At 44.0% G+C, this 17,357-nt stretch overlaps 3 protein-coding genes across 9 annotated transcripts in view; all 3 read right to left on the reverse strand.

The window, feature by feature from the left end:
• LOC138630353 (adhesion G protein-coupled receptor L1-like) overlaps positions 1-8,468 on the reverse strand; it is a 33,230-nt gene extending 24,762 nt beyond the window's left edge. For 3 of the 7 annotated variants that reach the window (XM_069714628.1, XM_069714627.1, XM_069714623.1), the window contains exon 1: positions 7,480-8,468. The gene's annotated coding sequence lies outside the window, so the exon portion shown is untranslated. The remainder of the gene's footprint in view (positions 1-7,479) is intronic. The other 4 variants (XM_069714626.1, XM_069714624.1, XM_069714625.1 and 1 more) reach the window with 4 other exon arrangements.
• A 1,636-nt stretch (positions 8,469-10,104) lies between these two features.
• On the reverse strand, positions 10,105-12,046 carry LOC138630310 (nucleoredoxin-like protein 1). The gene is made up of 4 exons (XM_069714558.1): positions 11,670-12,046; positions 10,927-11,204; positions 10,582-10,671; positions 10,105-10,462 (listed from the first exon to the last, which is right to left on the reverse strand). The coding sequence occupies exons 2-4, from the start codon at positions 11,160-11,162 to the stop codon at positions 10,105-10,107; spliced, it is 684 nt and encodes a 227-aa protein (XP_069570659.1). The 5' UTR covers positions 11,163-11,204; positions 11,670-12,046.
• Positions 12,047-12,142: 96 nt separating this feature from the next.
• Positions 12,143-16,613, reverse strand: LOC138630311 (nucleoredoxin-like protein 1). The gene is made up of 4 exons (XM_069714559.1): positions 16,285-16,613; positions 14,231-14,501; positions 14,020-14,109; positions 12,143-13,816 (listed from the first exon to the last, which is right to left on the reverse strand). The coding sequence occupies exons 2-4, from the start codon at positions 14,464-14,466 to the stop codon at positions 13,540-13,542; spliced, it is 603 nt and encodes a 200-aa protein (XP_069570660.1). The 5' UTR covers positions 14,467-14,501; positions 16,285-16,613; the 3' UTR covers positions 12,143-13,539.
• Positions 16,614-17,357: the final 744 nt, after the last annotated feature.

Raw genomic sequence — 17,357 nt, forward strand, 5'->3', positions numbered from 1 at the left:
AAGAGTAACATGACTCCTTAATATAGACTGAACTCTTGGCCCCAGACAGCAGGGACGAGGATGGAGGCTAAACTGAAACATGCATGGCATAGCATTTATTTTCACTGTTTAGCGTTTCCAATCTGCTGCTGCACTCTGGAGTCGGGCTTTAACATCACGCTCTCGGGAGTGTGCGTGTGTGTGTGTGTGTGTGTGTGTGTGTGTGTGTGTGTGTGTGTGTGTGTGTGTGTGTGTGTGTGTGTGTGTGTGTGTGTGTGTGTGTGTGTGTGTGTGTGTGTGTGTGTGTGCGTGTGTACATAAACATATGTGCGCCTGCGTGTTTATTTGTGACTTGCTTTTCTCTCCATCTTCTTGTTAGGTAATGATGGCAGACAGATTTAGGTCACTCCTCAACAAATGTCCAACATGCATTCAGAGACTTGTGCATGAAAACACACACACACACACACACACACACACACACACACACACACACACACACACACACACACACACACACACACACACACACACACACACACACACACACACACACACACACACGCGCGCGCGCACACACACACATACACGCACACAACCAAGAGAAACCTCTGCCTTCTTTAAATCCACTTAAGCAACAAGATGGTAATAAAGGCCAGAGGACCTTCGTGATACACACACATATACACAACTAAATACACACACACTAAATATAGTACACAAAAGACTCAACAGAATGAGAGCATTTCTGTTTTGTATCACACACACACACACACACACACACACACACACACACACACACACACACACACACACACACACACACACACACACACACACACACACACACACACACACACACACACACACACACACACACACAACACACACACACACATACACATACACACACACACAAACACATACACACAATATGTCCTATCTCTTCCAAAACCCTTATGGCAGCAATGTTCTCTCACTTGCAACCCCAACACACTCTCACACTCTCACACACACACACACACACACACACACACACACACACACACACACACACACACACACACACACACACACACACACACACACACACACACACACACACACACACACACCCTTAAGTGTTGATGCAGGGTAAGTAGAGCAAGGACACTGATGGCCCTTGACAAAGCCACACACCCAGTCCCCCCATTTGAACCACCATGCTCTCTGCCTGCAACCAAAAATCCAGCCCGGGGCCACCGTCCGGCCTACTTGGAGGAGCAGCTATCTCAAAGAGAGAGAGAGAGAGAGTGTGTGTGTGTGTGTGTGTGTGTGTGTGTGTGTGTGTGTGTGTGTGTGTGTGTGTGTGTGTGTGTGTGTGTGTGAGCAGAGGCCCGGGAGTGACATAAATTACACATACAGGCATTAATGTACATACTGTGCATCCACACAACCATTTGCATGCAGTACACACGGAGAAAAACATACATTTACCGGATGTTGACCTTTCAAACTGCTGTGCTGAATATATCTAAGTTTTAATCGTGTGGAAACAATTTGGAAAAGATCAAATGAAACAAAAAGCAGAATTAAAGTTGTTCCAGTTACCTTTATCCTTTATATGTTTTGTTTTTTTTATTGCTGCAATGAGATAGATGCATCATTTCACACATATTTCCCCACACAGACATACTCCGTATCTTCAGTGAGTTTTAAATCTCTGCTGTTGTTTGAAATAAGTGCATGTGGATTTGAGCAGTGTTGCACTTCGCAGCATGGGTTTGTGATGACAGATGCCTGGGAGCTTTAGGGAGGTTAAAACCAAGAGTCTGTAAAACAAATCCTGTGTGGTACGCCTCCTTCAAAAAAATAAATATAAAAATAAAAAATCAGCGAAAGATAAAAAGACACTGATTGACTCGCTGCTGTGAGAAGCCTGATGTGAAATCACACGGGTTACAAGGATTCACACTGTTAGAGGTGCAGTCCATGAAATCAACAGAGGGAAAAAGAAAGAGAGAGGTTAACCTTCCCCTCTCTCTGGTCAGAGAGCTATCAGTGCCTGAAGGTAGATCACTACGGAGCACAAAGTGACACAACAGCCTTGTAGTGTTACGTTCCTAATGGACGAATATGAATGTGTGTGTGTGTGTGTGTGTGTGTGTGTGTGTGTGTGTGTGTGTGTGTGTGTGTGTGTGTGTGTGTGTGTGTGTGTGTGTGTGTGTGTGTGTGTGTGTGTGTGTGTGTGTGTGTGTGTGTGTGTGTGTGACGGAAAGAGAGGAAGAGCAATCAAGAGATGAGGGATAGACAGACAGATTGGACTCCCGACAGCACATCGAAAGCCAAAGCTTTATTGGGTGAAACACTTTTTAATAACACCAGCAGCGAGAATTTTGTTGTGGATAACATTTAAGGATTAAAACCCACTCCAGTGTCCTCTGTGGCTGTGAGCCTGTTTCAGACCAGTGACCTCACCGTCCCCCAGAGGGCTGAGGCCTACATGCCGCAGTCAAAGCCACTTACGGGGGTTTTAGAGGCTGTATGTCTGGTCGATGCGTGACTCAGGGGAACGAAGGTGTCGCCCTCTGTCAATCACTTGTTCGTTGCAGGCAGGAAACGCAAGATACGGTCGGAGCCAAGTTCAGAGCTTTAGGACACTGGAGGTCTGACAGTCCTGAGGGCACGAGGTTCCTACAGCATGCATCAGGCTTAACGATTACAAAGAAAATGGGACATAAATTATTGCAGATATATCCAGGAAACTATTAATTTAATTTTTTTTTTATTAACTGTTTTTTTTTTTATGATTTCAGCCATCAATATTCACATACGCGCAGATGTTGTGCTGTGCTAAAAGATCAAACTGAATAGATATCTGTAAAACTAGAATATATAAATCCTTTAGAAGGCAAAAGAGGCACAAAAAAAAAAGCCTCCCTGGCTGTCTGCATGGTTCCACTTCTGTATCAATATTGCATGTGGCAGAGATTGAGATAGTTTGAGAGAAGGATTTTTTTTTGCACAAGAAGACATTTTATTTTCTTTCACCTAAAGAATTGAAGCTGTTCTAAAGATTGCAGCAAGGCTGATTAAACATTGATAAATTTCCTCACATATTTATCAAGATCATAATCCTGCCCTCAGCACCACGCTCTGAGGTAAAAGCACGCCCTGCCTCTCCGTGCACTAAAAGCACTTTCTCTCTCCAGGATTACAAGGGTGTTTGCTCGTTCATCACTCTTTTGTTGTCACCTGATCAACGCACAACAGTTGAATTCTGTCTCTGTCAATTCTAGGAGAATCACAGAGCCTTAGAAAAACTGTTTTTTTTTAATTTTTTTAAAGTCTTTCTAAGAACAATATTGAAATAAACATCAAGAGAGTTTTTTGTCACATAACTCTGCCTCCTTTCTATATTGGCCATGAAGTTATTCCTTCTTAGTGGTCCTTCTCATGTAAGCAATAAAGTACAAAATCCACAGTCTTGCCAAAATACATTTTAAAGTTCAGCTGAAGCTGCGATAAAGCCTCAGCAGGCTGTGAAGACAATCCTTCCACCTGCTCAGTCAGAGGTGGGCGGGAACCAACCTCAACCTAACAAGGAACATAATACTGTGCTGCACTCGTGTCGTACGGGTCGTACGGGAAGGGGGAAGATGTCATTAGTTGTGTCGTTGCGGACGTCAAGTGAGGACAAAAATACCGCACGCTAAAAATACAACTTCATGTATGTTACAATTAGGTTTAATTTATTAATTGATTGAATGACTGACACTGGCTCTTTTCCTGCATTTCCGTATAACTGCAAATGGCCAATCAAATATAGCGGGGCTCTCCAAAAAAAAAATCTGTTATTTGTGCAAAAAAATTGGATCGTGGCTGGAACTGGAACCATTAGTCGATCAACAGAAAATTGTCAACTCATTCAACAATCCGGTAGTCGTTCGAGTTTTTAATGCTTTTCGTTGTTGTGTGTCATCGTCAAATCAATGTCACAATGCATTTCTGCACAGAAGGACGACTGGATTTTGGAGTCACATCAAAGCAGCATTTTGTCATGGCTATTTTTGTTTTGTAATACTCTTTCTAAAGTGAAATCAATGCCTTAAATATTTCAAAGTATTGTGAGCAACATCACGTAATAATGTTTATTTGTTTTTGTTTTTTTTAATTTTCTGGATTAACTGAAAAGGGAAAACATCCCAGACTGTTTTATATCCAAATGGGCTGCAGACCAAAATGGCACAAAGCAGGGATGGGCATTTCAAGAAAAAAAAAAAACACTATTCTTGGAATGCTATCATGTTTTTTTTTTTCCTTAATGACTATTCAAATATTTGAAAATCCAATCTTTTCCTACCACAAAGAGAACATAAACAGTCAGGCAGTCAGAAAGTTAAATTCTACCAAACCGGTAGACGCAGGCCGGGAGCGGCAAGCTAATGCTAGCGCCACTGCTGGCTTTGAAGAGCCTGATGATGTAGCATTAACATTAGCACCAGGGGCTACGATACAGTTTAACACCAAGCACATAATGTTTCTTCGGAACTCGCGGAGTTCATGTGAAAAAAATGTCCAAAGTCACCACTGTCATCCAAATGATACAACTTCCTGTATCCATTTCAAATTTAAAGGACTTATTTCAAATTATAGGCCTCGAGCATTTCATACACGGTCCAGCCGTGCTCATATTAGGTTTTGACCTAGTATGACTTTAATAATTGAATAATTGCTTGCCTACTTGATCACATAAATTATCTTGTGAACGTCGGCGATATCTTTTGGTGTCGCTGCAGAAAGGGGGAGTACTGGCAATTATTTATTTATTTTCCACTTCAAGCACCGGCTATACCACATTATTTATCAATACTGTGATATAACTGTCACACACACACACACACACACACACACACACACACACACACACACACACACACACACACACACACACACACACACACACACACACACACACAGAGGAGGAACAATTACTGCGACTTATCACTTAAAATGTACATGGATATTTAAGTATTGGGGCATTTTTAGACAGCTTTCAATTCAACAGGGCCGTGGTCCCGCATTCTGACAAAATGTAACATGGCTTCGAACTCATGCAATCGTGAATTGAAGCGAAAGAGAGCAGAGCAGAGTGAAATCCAGGAGCTTCGCAGGAAGGCAGAAAAGGCTCGAGCTGAACAATAGGTCTGAGCCAAATGGTGATATACTGCACTATCGTGAGATGAGTACATTCTTGATGAATTTCTCTCCTGTCACACATATTGTTATTCAGTGTACGTTGAATTTAATGATTTAATTCACTGGATTAAACATAACCAGACATTCGTGCGCGGTAATTTTATCCATGAACAGCTTTACTAATTAGTTTTCAGATAACGTAGCATCTATTTATCCTGATAAAAAAAAAAAAAAAAAACACACTAAGATAGGAAATATGGATGTCACCCACACTACCTGGTGAAGTATGAAAATATATCTGAACAAATACTTATTCATATTTGATAAAATGTAAAAAATAAGATGAATTGTGCAACAGTCAGTTAAGCTGAAAGAAAACTACTATCGGATTAACTGTAGTAAATCGTATTGAAAATGAATCAGCTGCTATTTTATTGATTCATCATTTCAATTATGTTAAAATACCCCAAATTCCAATGTTAGTATTTGCACCTTATCTTCGTCCTAATATTATATGATGGTTTTTAGTTGTCACGTATGACCAAGTGGTTTGATTGACGGTCCATCAAGCAATCAGCTGGATGTCCAATTCATCTCTAGCAAACTGTGATCGGCATTTTTTCACTATTTGTTTTCTTCCCATTGACAAAACCACTCATTTTTGCATTCATGTCTTTAACTAAAACTGAAAAATAATTATCAGCTATACGCCCCTACAATTTTACTAGAAATGAAATCCCAGCTGATGCCCCAGTCTCATGTGACGGTATCGATAGTACACTGATATCCGCCCGTAGCTCTGCACAGGCCTGCACAAAATGCCCACAGCACCAGAGCGGAGACTGACTCAGGGTGTCTGACTGATTGAAAGACACAATGAGAGGAACCTGTACGTGGTGGTCCGAACAGAAAGGGACACCTTATGGTGCGTTTTACAAGTCAAATGATAGAAAATCCATCCAAATTGTGAGTGTGTGTGTGTGTGTGTGTGTGTGTGTGTGTGTGTGTGTGTGTGTGTGTGTGTGTGTGTGTGTGTGTGTGTGTGTGTGTGTGGCTTAAGCAAATCAGTTTGCTTCTTATTCTCCTTGGTGGTTAAAGGAAACGATCCCTACATGGAAACAAACCTCATTACCTTTGTTTTCACCTTCCCACGTAACACACACACACACACACACACACACACACACACACACACACACACACACACACACACACACACACACACACACACACACACACACACACACACACACACACAGAGAGAGACACAGACACACAACTAAGTGAGTCGCCTTATTCAAATCAGGGTTGGTAAATGTATTCCTCCAAATTAATCAATTCAAAGCAATCATCCCATTCATTCTCTTATATCTATGATTAATTTGTCACAAACTGAACAAAATCTTCCCTCACACTTACAAGCGTCTCAGACTGTGAGCCTGACAGGAGCAGGAGTCTTGTCAGCCGCCGAGCTGTTCCTCCATCCCTCCCTCAGCCTTCCTCCTCTTTCTCCTCTGCGTCTCTCTGTCTCCGTTTCTTCACGGTCACTCCTGATTCTCTGCCTGCCTGCCCTCCTCCACTGACCCGGTCCTCTCTTTTCCCTCTCTGAAATATTCATCGTGGACTCTCACTCGGTCTGCTCCCTCTTCCTCTCCGCCTCTTTTCTCCTCAAGTTCCCATCTGTGGTGAATCAGCAAACCTGCCTTTAAAACCCCTTCGTCCGTGTGTGTGTGTGTGTGTGTGTGTGTGTGTGTGTGTGTGTGTGTGTGTGTGTGTGTGTGTGTGTGTGTGTGTGTGTGTGTGTGTGTGTGTACATCATTGTTCACTGCAGCACATAAGACACCGCAATCAAGGTGTGTGACCATTAATTCAGCCCACCCATGACAGACCCCTCTGGTCCGCCAGCTTGGGACACCCTAAGTCATCAAGCCACTTCCCCCCCCCCCCCCGTTACGATTCTCCTGTGAGGCCCAGAGGAGTCTAATCACGTGCCCATGAATATTTCACAGCACTCATGCCTCGCACTCTTACACTACTGACCCAGCTTCAATGGCATCCAGCGGCACGGCAACACATCAGATCCCTGTCCCTCAGTGATCAAATGGCCCCTGACAGCAGCAGCAGCAGCAGCAGCAAAGAAGCAGGGCACCTCTGCTTTCTTCTCGGACATTGATCATGTATGTGCATTTGTGCATGTGAATACAGAGAGAGAGAGAGAGAGAGAGAGAGAGAGAGAGAGAGAGAGAGAGAGGGAAGGAGGGAGGGAGAAAGAGGGAGAGAGGAGGGGCGGGTGCATCCTCATAGCCTATATCCATATCTTACCGTCAATCCTCCGGTTTCCCTCGTCCTCCTCCTCCTCGCTCACTGCGTCTCCCGCATCCCGTCTCTCCGCGCCCTCACCCACGGTACTCGCCTCCCTTTCTCCCGCTCTGCTGTGCCCGATGCATGAAAAAATATATATATATTCAATAGGGAAACGGTGATGGGCGATATACCTGCTGGGCTACACGGCAGTCATTAGCGCGATATGTCCAACAACAACTGGGCGTCCTCCCCCTGTGATCAGTGTACTGAGCGGGGCTCTGCTCTGCTGGACCTCACACCCTCCCTCCGTCCTGTTGAGGCTCGATGTCTTCCCCGCTGTGCTGTGTGACTGTGCGTCACGTTGGTATCATAATTCCCACGGGTTTCATGCCCAGAGATGATGCGGGCTACGGGCCTTATAGCTCCGATGGATAAAGGGTGGAAAAAAAAAAAAATAAAGAAAAAAAATAAAATAAAGAAATACACGATCGCACGCGAACGCGATATTAGGCGCAAAATGAACGCACGGACCTAACCTGCTCCGCTCCCTCCGTCGATTTCTACATCAGTTCACCGAGCCCGGTTTTGTCGTTTGTCATCGCTGATCATATATTTCCGATATAGTCCATCAAGTACATCCTTGCATTTAATGGGAAATAACGTCGACGGGATGACAGCCGTTTTGCATATCCTTGAAGAATCGTGATGAGTCGCAGCGGCACATCAGGACCGATAGAAGAGATGTCAGGCTTTAAAAAAAAATAATAATAATAAAAAAAAAAAAAAAAAGAAGGCAAGAATCGTGTTATAAAATGAAGGTGCGGTAAAAAAAAAAAAATTAAAAAAAAGACCCCCAAAAAAAGCAAAAGATACAACAGCTGGACGAGCAGGAGAGATACCGTTTCCCGCTCCTGGCCTCGCCTTGCATCCGTCCTTCTCTCGTCTTCTGCTGTCTCTCTCTCTCTCTCTCTCTCTCTCCATCCGCTGGTCCGCTTGTTGCGCGTTCTGCACTCGAGAGCGCGCAACGCGACTGTGCTTTTGTGTGCGCACGTGTGAGTGTTTATGCGTGCGCGTGTGTACGTGTGCAGAGGCAGAGAGAGGCAAGAGGCAAAAAGGGGAGGGGAGGGGAAGGGAGGAGGGGGCGCGGAGGGAGGAGGAGGATGAGGAGGAGGAGGAGGAGGAGGAGGAGGAGGGGGGGGGCTTCGACTATATTGTCAAGGTTTGTCTGAGTGAGCAACAATAAGCTGCTGTGTAGGCAAAAGCGGAGGAATATGGAATAAACAGGGGGCTCATGTTTATTTAGACATCTGCCTCTTCTTACAGGTCTGAGCAGCTCCCCGTTTAAGTTGAGCTTTTACAGCCCTGTGACCAAAAACATGGAGAAAGGGGAGCTATTGTGTTCTCTGTGCTGCACAGTGCACAGCCAGCCAGCCAGCCAGCCAGCCAGCGCGCGCAGGCATTTCGCAATATTTCTATGAAAACAAGGAAGAGCTTTGTCTCATGCAGCTCTGACCTATTTGTCAATCTGTCTATAATGTCAGAAGCTTTGAAAAGAAGTCACGATGTCACTGCCTTTTTTTAAAAATTTTTTTATAAACACGTCAATCCTTACCAATCATACCTTGATGACACCTGATGATACTCTGGTTTTGTCATCTGTCTATCACCCTCAGTTCTGCCGCTGCCATTACTGTCATATAGCTTCTTTTATTTGCATCTTCCTGGCAGCGTGTAGTTAAAGCAGAGGTCACTCAGCGTACAGAAGAAGGATGATGAAAGCCTCTCCGCCGGAACGTCTGCGAATGAAGATCCTGACTGATCACATAAAAGCGTCATCAACGCAGCATGCATGTGTGAGGAAGTGTGCGAGGGCTAAACACGGTCTTCAGCGTGAAAGTACATGAGTAGCAGTCAAAGGAAATCACTGATTATGCGGTAAAGCCAGTTTCTCCATCACTTCACTCGACTCCCTTTGAATAACTCTGATTGCTGCTTGTGTCGTCGATAAAGTGCAGCCAAACACCCAATGCAAAACAGTCACCAACAAAATTATTTTAATGGCGTTGAATAATTCATTGATTTCAGATTATACATGCTGTGTTTTGATTGGACGGTACAAATTATAATGTAGGGGGGGGAAAAAAAAAGAAGAGCCGTACTGAGCCGTGTTGATAAATGGAGAAATGGTTGGAATAATCTCCTGCATGGGTGTAATAAAACATCCCAGATGGCAAAACTTGGCTCACACCGAACCATGTCTTGACTGAATATTTGGCATTCAGAGACACTAAAGACATCCTCCTATAAGATGAGCTCAGCGCTGGTTTGCTGCATTCAGTGCTCCTTTAGATAGTTTAGATGACTTTGTATTGTGCGCTGGCGCGCCCACGCACCGGAGTCGCCTTTGCAGAAAGACCGCAGCCGCCGCTTACCGCTGATCTTGAATAGCAGTTAGAAAAACGTCAGCTTGACATTTCTACTTCCTAGGACGAGAAATATCTGTACTTCCTGGGATGCAGCTGTAAAAGGGGTTTTTGTTTGGCCGAACAACTTGGCTGCACCGGAAGAAACTTTGTGACAAAGCCCTTTACCACTAAACAGAACAACTTTCGGGTAAATCCACTGTCATGTTCTCATGCTTCGTCACCATGGTGACCGTCCTCCCTCCTTGTCATCCGCTCCTCCACCCACCTCGCCACCTCCATCTCCTCCACCTCCCCACCCTCTGCGCTTTCTCTTCGTCTTTTTCTTCTTCTCGTCCTCCACCTTGTACTTCAGTCTTCTCACGGGGTCGCTGAAGCTGCGCATGGACTTCTCCTCAAAGTCCTCGTTGATCATGAAGTTCCTGTCGATGAGCTGCGTCGCCTCCTGCCAGTTGCGGTAGCAGGCCGGGCCGAGGCGGAGGATCTCCTCCACTGCATTAGGGACGAGGATGGAGCAGTCGGGACGCAGCACCACCACTGTGGGCAGCTCCTCCACATTATACATGGCCTCCAGCTCCCTGTGGACACACACACACACACAGGCAGAGAGATAATGGATCCATACAGCTGGGTATATTTACATTACCATTAGTCACCAGCAGGTTGTACACACAGCTAAATGACTAATCTCACACACCTCCTGTAGGGGTCCTCGTAGGCCAGGAACAGGCACTTCTTGGGGAGCTCTTTCAGGAAGCTTTCCTGCTGTTCCTCTGACTGATCCAAACTTCAGGACGAAAGAAATGGAGATCACATTGTTGGGAGATTAATGGACAGATTCACTCCAAGTCCAGAAAAATCGATTGTTTTAAAAAAAAAAAAAAAATTCCTAATGGGACTGATATATGTTGCACAAGGTTATGCACACAGAAAGATTTGATCCTATTGGGACAAGGTTAAGTTCAGGCCTTGGGGGTTTTGGAAACACATCTGGCCCAGAGCAGGTGCTAACGCATCTTATTTACCTACACGTGTGTTTTACCTGATGTACAGGAGAACCAGCTGAGCAGAGCGATCCACGTAGAACTCATCCGTCAACCGTTCGAAGAAGTCGGAGAGCGTGGGAGCAAACTGCTGGCAGGTCTCACGTGAAGACGATGCGAAGAAGAGCATCAGGATTCGGTTCTGCAGGCGCATGACGATCTCGCGCTCCGTGTCGAGCTCATCCTGGTCCTTGTTGTTCTTCACCAAGACCCGGTCAAAGAACAGGTCCACCATGACGGAGATCCGAGCGATCAGTGCTTAGTGAGGGACAGAAAGCTGCAGGGAGAGAGGAAGAAACTATTTATGTGTTTTGGATTAATAGGGAAATCATCAAAAATTGCAAAACTGAGGAAATAATTAATTGAAATAAACAAAATCAGATGATTTTAAGGGTTTTTAATTTGCATATCTGTGCCAAACATGAAGGAACCACAACACACATAAGAATATCTGAAAGTCTTGACATTTGCAAAAGTTTATCCGAATGATTTGATATCTTTTCAAGTCATTTTATGTTTCCAACTCAGTCGTCCTTACACACATCTATTACAGTATGTAAGCTCGCTCGCTGTTAAATCGGATAATCCTCCTGGTTGCTTACCTCTAACAAATATTATCTCCCCTTGAGGCAGCAAATCCAAAAAGAGAGTAGCCTTCAAAATCTAGTTTTCTTTTTCTTTTCAACTCTTCCTTAATCACACTTGAATCAGTTCCCGGTCTGTCAATTTGTATCACACTCACTCATTGTCTCCTTCACCTTGGTGCCACTTGCTGCTCGCTCCCTCTTTTGTGTCTCCACCCTCCTCCTCCTCCCCCCTCCTCCGTCTGGGAGGGAGGGATTGAAAAGACAAGGTGACAGACAGACAGGGAACTTGAAGTGCTCTCACTGACTGTGTGTATGTGAAAGCAGAGGCTGAACAATCCTCACTGTCAAAAGAGCCCAGAAATTTACAGAATGAGAAAGGCCTTAATGAAGTGAGACTTTTATTATTCAGTAACTAATGGAAGAGTTGAACCACAGAGAAATACCTGGACAGTTTGATTCACTCTATCATCCGGAGCAGCACAATACGGCCATGAAATCACAGCTGTGACATACAGGCACAATTTGTGTGTTAGAATAATACATCATTTATTGTTGGTTTTTTTTGGAGATCAGTACAACTTATGTTTAGCTATTGAGTAACAAAGTAAAAATCAACAACAACAAAAAAAAAATAGCAATGGCCTCGCGGCTGTATGTCTCCACGAACCAGTCAAGTTGCAGTTTACTTGCACGTTTTTCCAGACTTATATCGTAAGTGAAGACTTTGAAGGAATTTGGCCAAAAAAGCTTGTTTGACAGTAGAAAATGCTTCGAATACGAATGTGGCTGCAATGAAGATACAAATTCTAAAACGTGAACGCTTCATAAAGATCTTCAACCCGAAAGAACCGCAGATTGAAAGATCTTTACACTCGCCACCATTTCGGGATGGACACCCAAAATTACCGTCACAAATTTTGTTCCTGACCAAATGTGAAACATGGTGACAATCTCCCCTTCTGCGTCCAGAGTTATGGTGTTGAATAATGGAAGGAAAAGTGCTTTTGCAGAACATTATGATGTCACCGTGAAGTTGACCTTTGACCTTGTAGACATAAAATGTTGCCATTTTATCCTATTTGACACCTGTGTGAAATTTTGTCATGATTAGGAAATACATTATAAAGTTATGGCCACAAATATGTTTTGTGAAGGCACATTGACCTTTGACCTGTGACCACTTAACTCGGATAAGTTCATCTTTCAAGTGGACGCTTGCGCCTCATTTGAAGAAACTGCCTCAAGGCTTTCCTGAAATATCACGTTCACTGGAATTGGACGGGCGGTCGGGACAGACATGAAGTCACAGTGACCTCGACCTTTGTGCCACATTTGGAGAAATTCCCTCAAGGTGTTCCTGAGACATCGCGACTGCTGCCGGCGCGGAGGCATAACAATAAAAGACCACGTACACTTGGCGAAGACGTTCGTTTCAGATACACCTGCAGGCGCCAGCGCCCGAATGCAGCAGTAGAGTCCAGTCGGCTGATTGTGGTCTGCACTTTTGAACTGAAAACCGCTACCTGATGCTGTGGGAGATGGAGCCGAGAGGACTTGAATTAACTGGCAAGAAAATCAAAACAACGAGCTGAAAGAGGCTAAAAACAAACAAACCCAGAAAAGTATTGTTATCGTCTGTGACTTCTGTGTCACTACAGTCATCGGATTCACTGTTAGTGCACAAACATTGATTTGTGGAGCTTTCAGTTGGGATTCTGGGGCATATTTACACAGAAATAGTTTAAGTTCATGTCCATGTTTGTTTCTGTGTGACAACAGGGACATTTTCTCCTTTATGGACTAAAAAGAAACAACTGCACCATGTTTTAAACGACAGTAAGAGAAAATTATACTGACAGTAATAATAACAGCAGTTATATGCGAGTTTATATGTGGGCTTTTTTCATATCCACTTTCTCCTCATCTTTTCGTCCATATACCTTTATCGCCGTCCTTTCTCTTGGTATCCCATGTTCCATCTTTCTCCTCTGCCTCCTCCTCTTCATATTCACCTTTCCCCTTCATCTACAACTTCCACCAGCTCTTTTTCCTCTTGTCGTCCTCTGTCTTGTACTTGAGCCTCCGCAAGGGGTCGGTGGCACTGCGAAGATCGAAGTCGTTGAACTCCTCGTTGAGCATGAAGCTCCTCTCGATGAGCTCGGCCGATTCCTGCCAGTTGAGGAAACAGTCCGGACCGAAGCGACCGATGTCCTCCACGGCATTAGGAGAGAGGACGGAGCCGTCGGGACGCAGGACAACAACTGTCGGCACGTCCTTCACCTTAAACATGGTTTGCAGTTCCCTGAAAGACACACACACACACACACACACACACACACACACACACACACACACACACACACACACACACACTATGAAAACACACTTTTCATGTATAACAAAATGTCTCACGGATTCAGTTGCAGAAGTGAGAGACAGAGACTCACGCAAGAAAAATAAACACATATACTTAAGAAGATTTTTCCCTCCCTTTCGTCCACCTACTTCCTGTACGGGTCATCAAAGGCCAGAAACAGAATCCTTTTGTGCATCTGTTTGAGGACTCTCTCCTGCTGCTTCTCTGATTGATCCAAGCTGGAGAGAAAAGATGGGAATCGTATGACTGATTAAAAAATAAATAAAAATAAAAAGCACAGATGTGTTCATGCAACCTTGCATGTGAGCAGGAAGGATATATAAACTGAACGATGTGTACCTGATGTAGATGAGCGCGAGCAGTTTCGGGTACTCTATGTATGCCGGATCTTTCAATCTCCTGAAAAAGTCATTCACAACAGGCACAAACTCCTGGCAACTTTCACACTCGGCGGAAGCGAAGAATAGCATCAGGATGCGGTTCTCGAGGATCCCGAGGATCTCCCGCTCTGTGTTGAGCTCATCCTGGTCCCAGTTGTTCTCGACCAGAACTCGATTCAGGAACAGGTCCACCATGATGACAGGCAGGAATGGGAAAGGGTAAAATCCCTCTGGGGAGAACGGATAGTCATAAACATGCACGTGTGCTACAGCATACAGGTGCGATCTTCATCGTAGCTTACAGCTCATTGCCTGCACTGATCCGGACTCTGAGATACTCTGTTGTACTGAGCTGAACTTTACAGTCCCAGTGACCTTCGATGTCTCTCAGAATGACTTTCAACAACACAGAGAGAATGAGTGTGAAGCTGTCGCAAACAGTTACTCTTTGAATCTGTATTAAAGAATAAAAACAAAACTTTCCCATCCGAAGAATTTCTTTCTTCTATATATATATATATATATATTTTTAAATTATCCAAATAGTGAAAAGGCCAATTCTGGTTGCATCACCTTACAGTCTTATATCTGTAGTATTGTTATATCTTAGGTATCTGTTAGAATGAATTATTAATAACCAAATAAGTAATAAATCAACCTGCATTCAGAAAGAGGTTAAGAACATGTCTTTGGGGCATTTAAAGCTGAAAAAGCACCAGTACCGTCTATCGAAATACCACTGCTTTGATGTTATAGAAGTACCTTCAAGCCTCTGTTCAGGCGTTCTATTCTATTATCTTGAACAAAACTTGTTTGTTTACATAAAACACACCATTTTCAATGCACCACAGGAAGCTCGTCAGGGGTATTCAGAACTCCCAAAACTTGAGTCACTATTTCATGGTGAATTTGGATGCATGAACACAATATCATTACCATACATAGTTGCAGTGAGACTAGAAATTGATTCTGAGTGACTGAACCCACAATTTGTTGGTAATCAGGCTTCTTTAAATGGAGGAACGAGCGCAGGTAAATTCCACCGCAGATGCAGGTTTGCACGTTATTTAAAACGGTTTAGACACGACCGGTTATTAAGATGCAGATATCTGCAACCAGAAAGACAAGAATACAAAGGAACAACCTGGTCCTGAAATAGAGTGTTATTGTTTGATAAATTATCATTCAGTTTGAGAGGCATATTTAAAGTCGTATTCTTTGTGGACTTCCTGGAGAAATAACGTAATTCGACTCGTTGGCCGAGTTATCTGTAGCAAATAGAAAAACACTGAAGCCAGAAGTCCAGAAATGTAAATTTTGGGTGGATGCTCCCCTGAAGTGATGCTGCTCAGTGACAGACTGATTCATTTTGTCTACTGAAGGACATTCGTTCTAAAGGCTACAGCAGTTTCTGCAGACAAAAGTAATCATAATCTAGATACAACACAAAAGCCTCGTCTGGAACTAGTTGGCCAAAAGACTTTGAGACGGTGTTTTCCAAGAGCTGACTTATGGGTCAGAACAAAACAACCACATAAGAAATAAATTTCAGCTATAGAAATAAAGTTCAGGTCTAAAAGCTGAAAAATGTGCTTTATCTGTCTGGTCCAGCCTGTATTTCTGTCGCAGCAGTCGCTGCGGGCTGTGAATTGACAGCGATAACCTCACAAATTAGATTTGGCTCTGTGGCTCTGAGCTCTGCCAGATCTATCCGAGACCACAATTCTAGACTGAAACGTCCAAGGCTGATGTAGGAGAAATACGTTTGAAATGGAGCAGCATAGGCTTCACCTGGAAAAAAAAAAAAAAAAGAGGATTTACTGTAAGACTTAGAAAGGTCAGAGCTTATTTGGAAAAGTTATTTCACAATCACGTGTTTTACTCCTTGAAGCTGATCGATGGCACCTGATGTACAATAGCAACACTGCCGTGTTTTGTTAGTAGCTAATTTAATAGGCCATCAATCTTTGTATGTGCCGTGGCAGCTGAATATACACAAGTAATTTACCTCACCTTGAAACTCCTCGACTCCCGCAAGAAAAGAAATATATCCAGAGTTTCTTCTCTCTTTTCAGCTCTTCTATATTTGATGCATTTTCTTTCTGCCTTTAAATCCTGCGAAGTTTGTTACTTCACCCCTCTCTCGTGTAATTTGTTCCCACTGCGCTCTGCAGTCTTCTGAGGCAGATTACAGACAGCTGGAGGTGTGGCAGTGTGGGGCACAGGTTGCTGCTGCTGCTGCTGCTTTGTGTGTGTGTGTGTGTGTGTGTGTGTGTGTGTGTGTGTGTGTGTGTGTGTGTGTGTGTGTGTGTGTGTGTGTGTGTGTGTGTGTGTGTGCGTGCGCGAGGCGCGTGCACGGTCAGCCCTAAAACTCCAGCTCAACAGCAGAAATCTTGTTAAGGGGGAGGCAGGGAAGGAAGGATGAAGAAAGAGGACAAATTGGATTGCAAAGGGAGGACAGACACAGACTTCTGGGTCAGGTAGTGGAAAAAAATAAATAATTAGGTTATAGGCAAACACCGAGTGAGGCCTCTTAACCTGTTGTGAACTTCCTATCACCGCTGGCGGTGGTTTAGTTGAGAGTCTGATAATACTCATTAACCAATCAAAGCATATCACTGGTCCTTGCGCATCGTGTTGTCGAAGCGATTTAGCAGCCAGGATTGCAGAGCGTCAAGGAAGTTAAGTGAGAAAGTCGACAGTTTGACTCTGCTTCTAGCGAGCGCCGGTAGGTTCGACAGTAGAGAAGTGCTTACTGATCTGCAGAGGCACTCGCAGAAAATACCAGGATTAATCTCAGAGAGAGGGTCGAGGTAAATATAGAGGTGGGAGAGAGCGATCTAATAGGATTAGTCTGAGTCACGAAGACATGCGTCGCTGCATGTGAATGCGCACGCGCACACGCACACACACACACAGACACACCCACGGCATTATACATATAAACTGGACATGTGAGAAAACAAACACAACCCACGCCAGAGCTTTTCGGCCATGAGCCACGGCTTCACTGTGCGACTACCAACGTCAGTCCGTCTTCGCGTCACTTGACAGTTTCACATTTCATTTGATAGTTGAATTGCAAC

This window comes from Brachyistius frenatus, unplaced genomic scaffold (assembly GCF_029030835.1).
Source record: "Brachyistius frenatus isolate BFR_SWC_R1_liver_20210118 unplaced genomic scaffold, ASM2903083v1 Contig_132, whole genome shotgun sequence".
Taxonomy (NCBI): Eukaryota; Metazoa; Chordata; class Actinopteri; family Embiotocidae; genus Brachyistius; species Brachyistius frenatus.

What these genes read in the sequence shown, in the direction of transcription:
- LOC138630310 (XM_069714558.1), bottom strand. Translation starts at nt 11,162, where the DNA reads ATGGTGGACCTGTTCTTTGACCGGGTCTTGGTGAAGAACAACAAGGAC. An exon ending in CTGGTTCTCCTGTACATCAG is followed by an intron (nt 10,672 to 10,926) that starts GTAAAACACACG and finishes TTCGTCCTGAAG; the next exon opens with TTTGGATCAGTCAGAGGAAC. An exon ending in TACGAGGACCCCTACAGGAG is followed by an intron (nt 10,463 to 10,581) that starts GTGTGTGAGATT and finishes GTGTGTCCACAG; the next exon opens with GGAGCTGGAGGCCATGTATA.
- LOC138630311 (XM_069714559.1), bottom strand. Translation starts at nt 14,466, where the DNA reads ATGGTGGACCTGTTCCTGAATCGAGTTCTGGTCGAGAACAACTGGGAC. An exon ending in CTCGCGCTCATCTACATCAG is followed by an intron (nt 14,110 to 14,230) that starts GTACACATCGTT and finishes TTTTCTCTCCAG; the next exon opens with CTTGGATCAATCAGAGAAGC. An exon ending in TTTGATGACCCGTACAGGAA is followed by an intron (nt 13,817 to 14,019) that starts GTAGGTGGACGA and finishes TGTGTCTTTCAG; the next exon opens with GGAACTGCAAACCATGTTTA.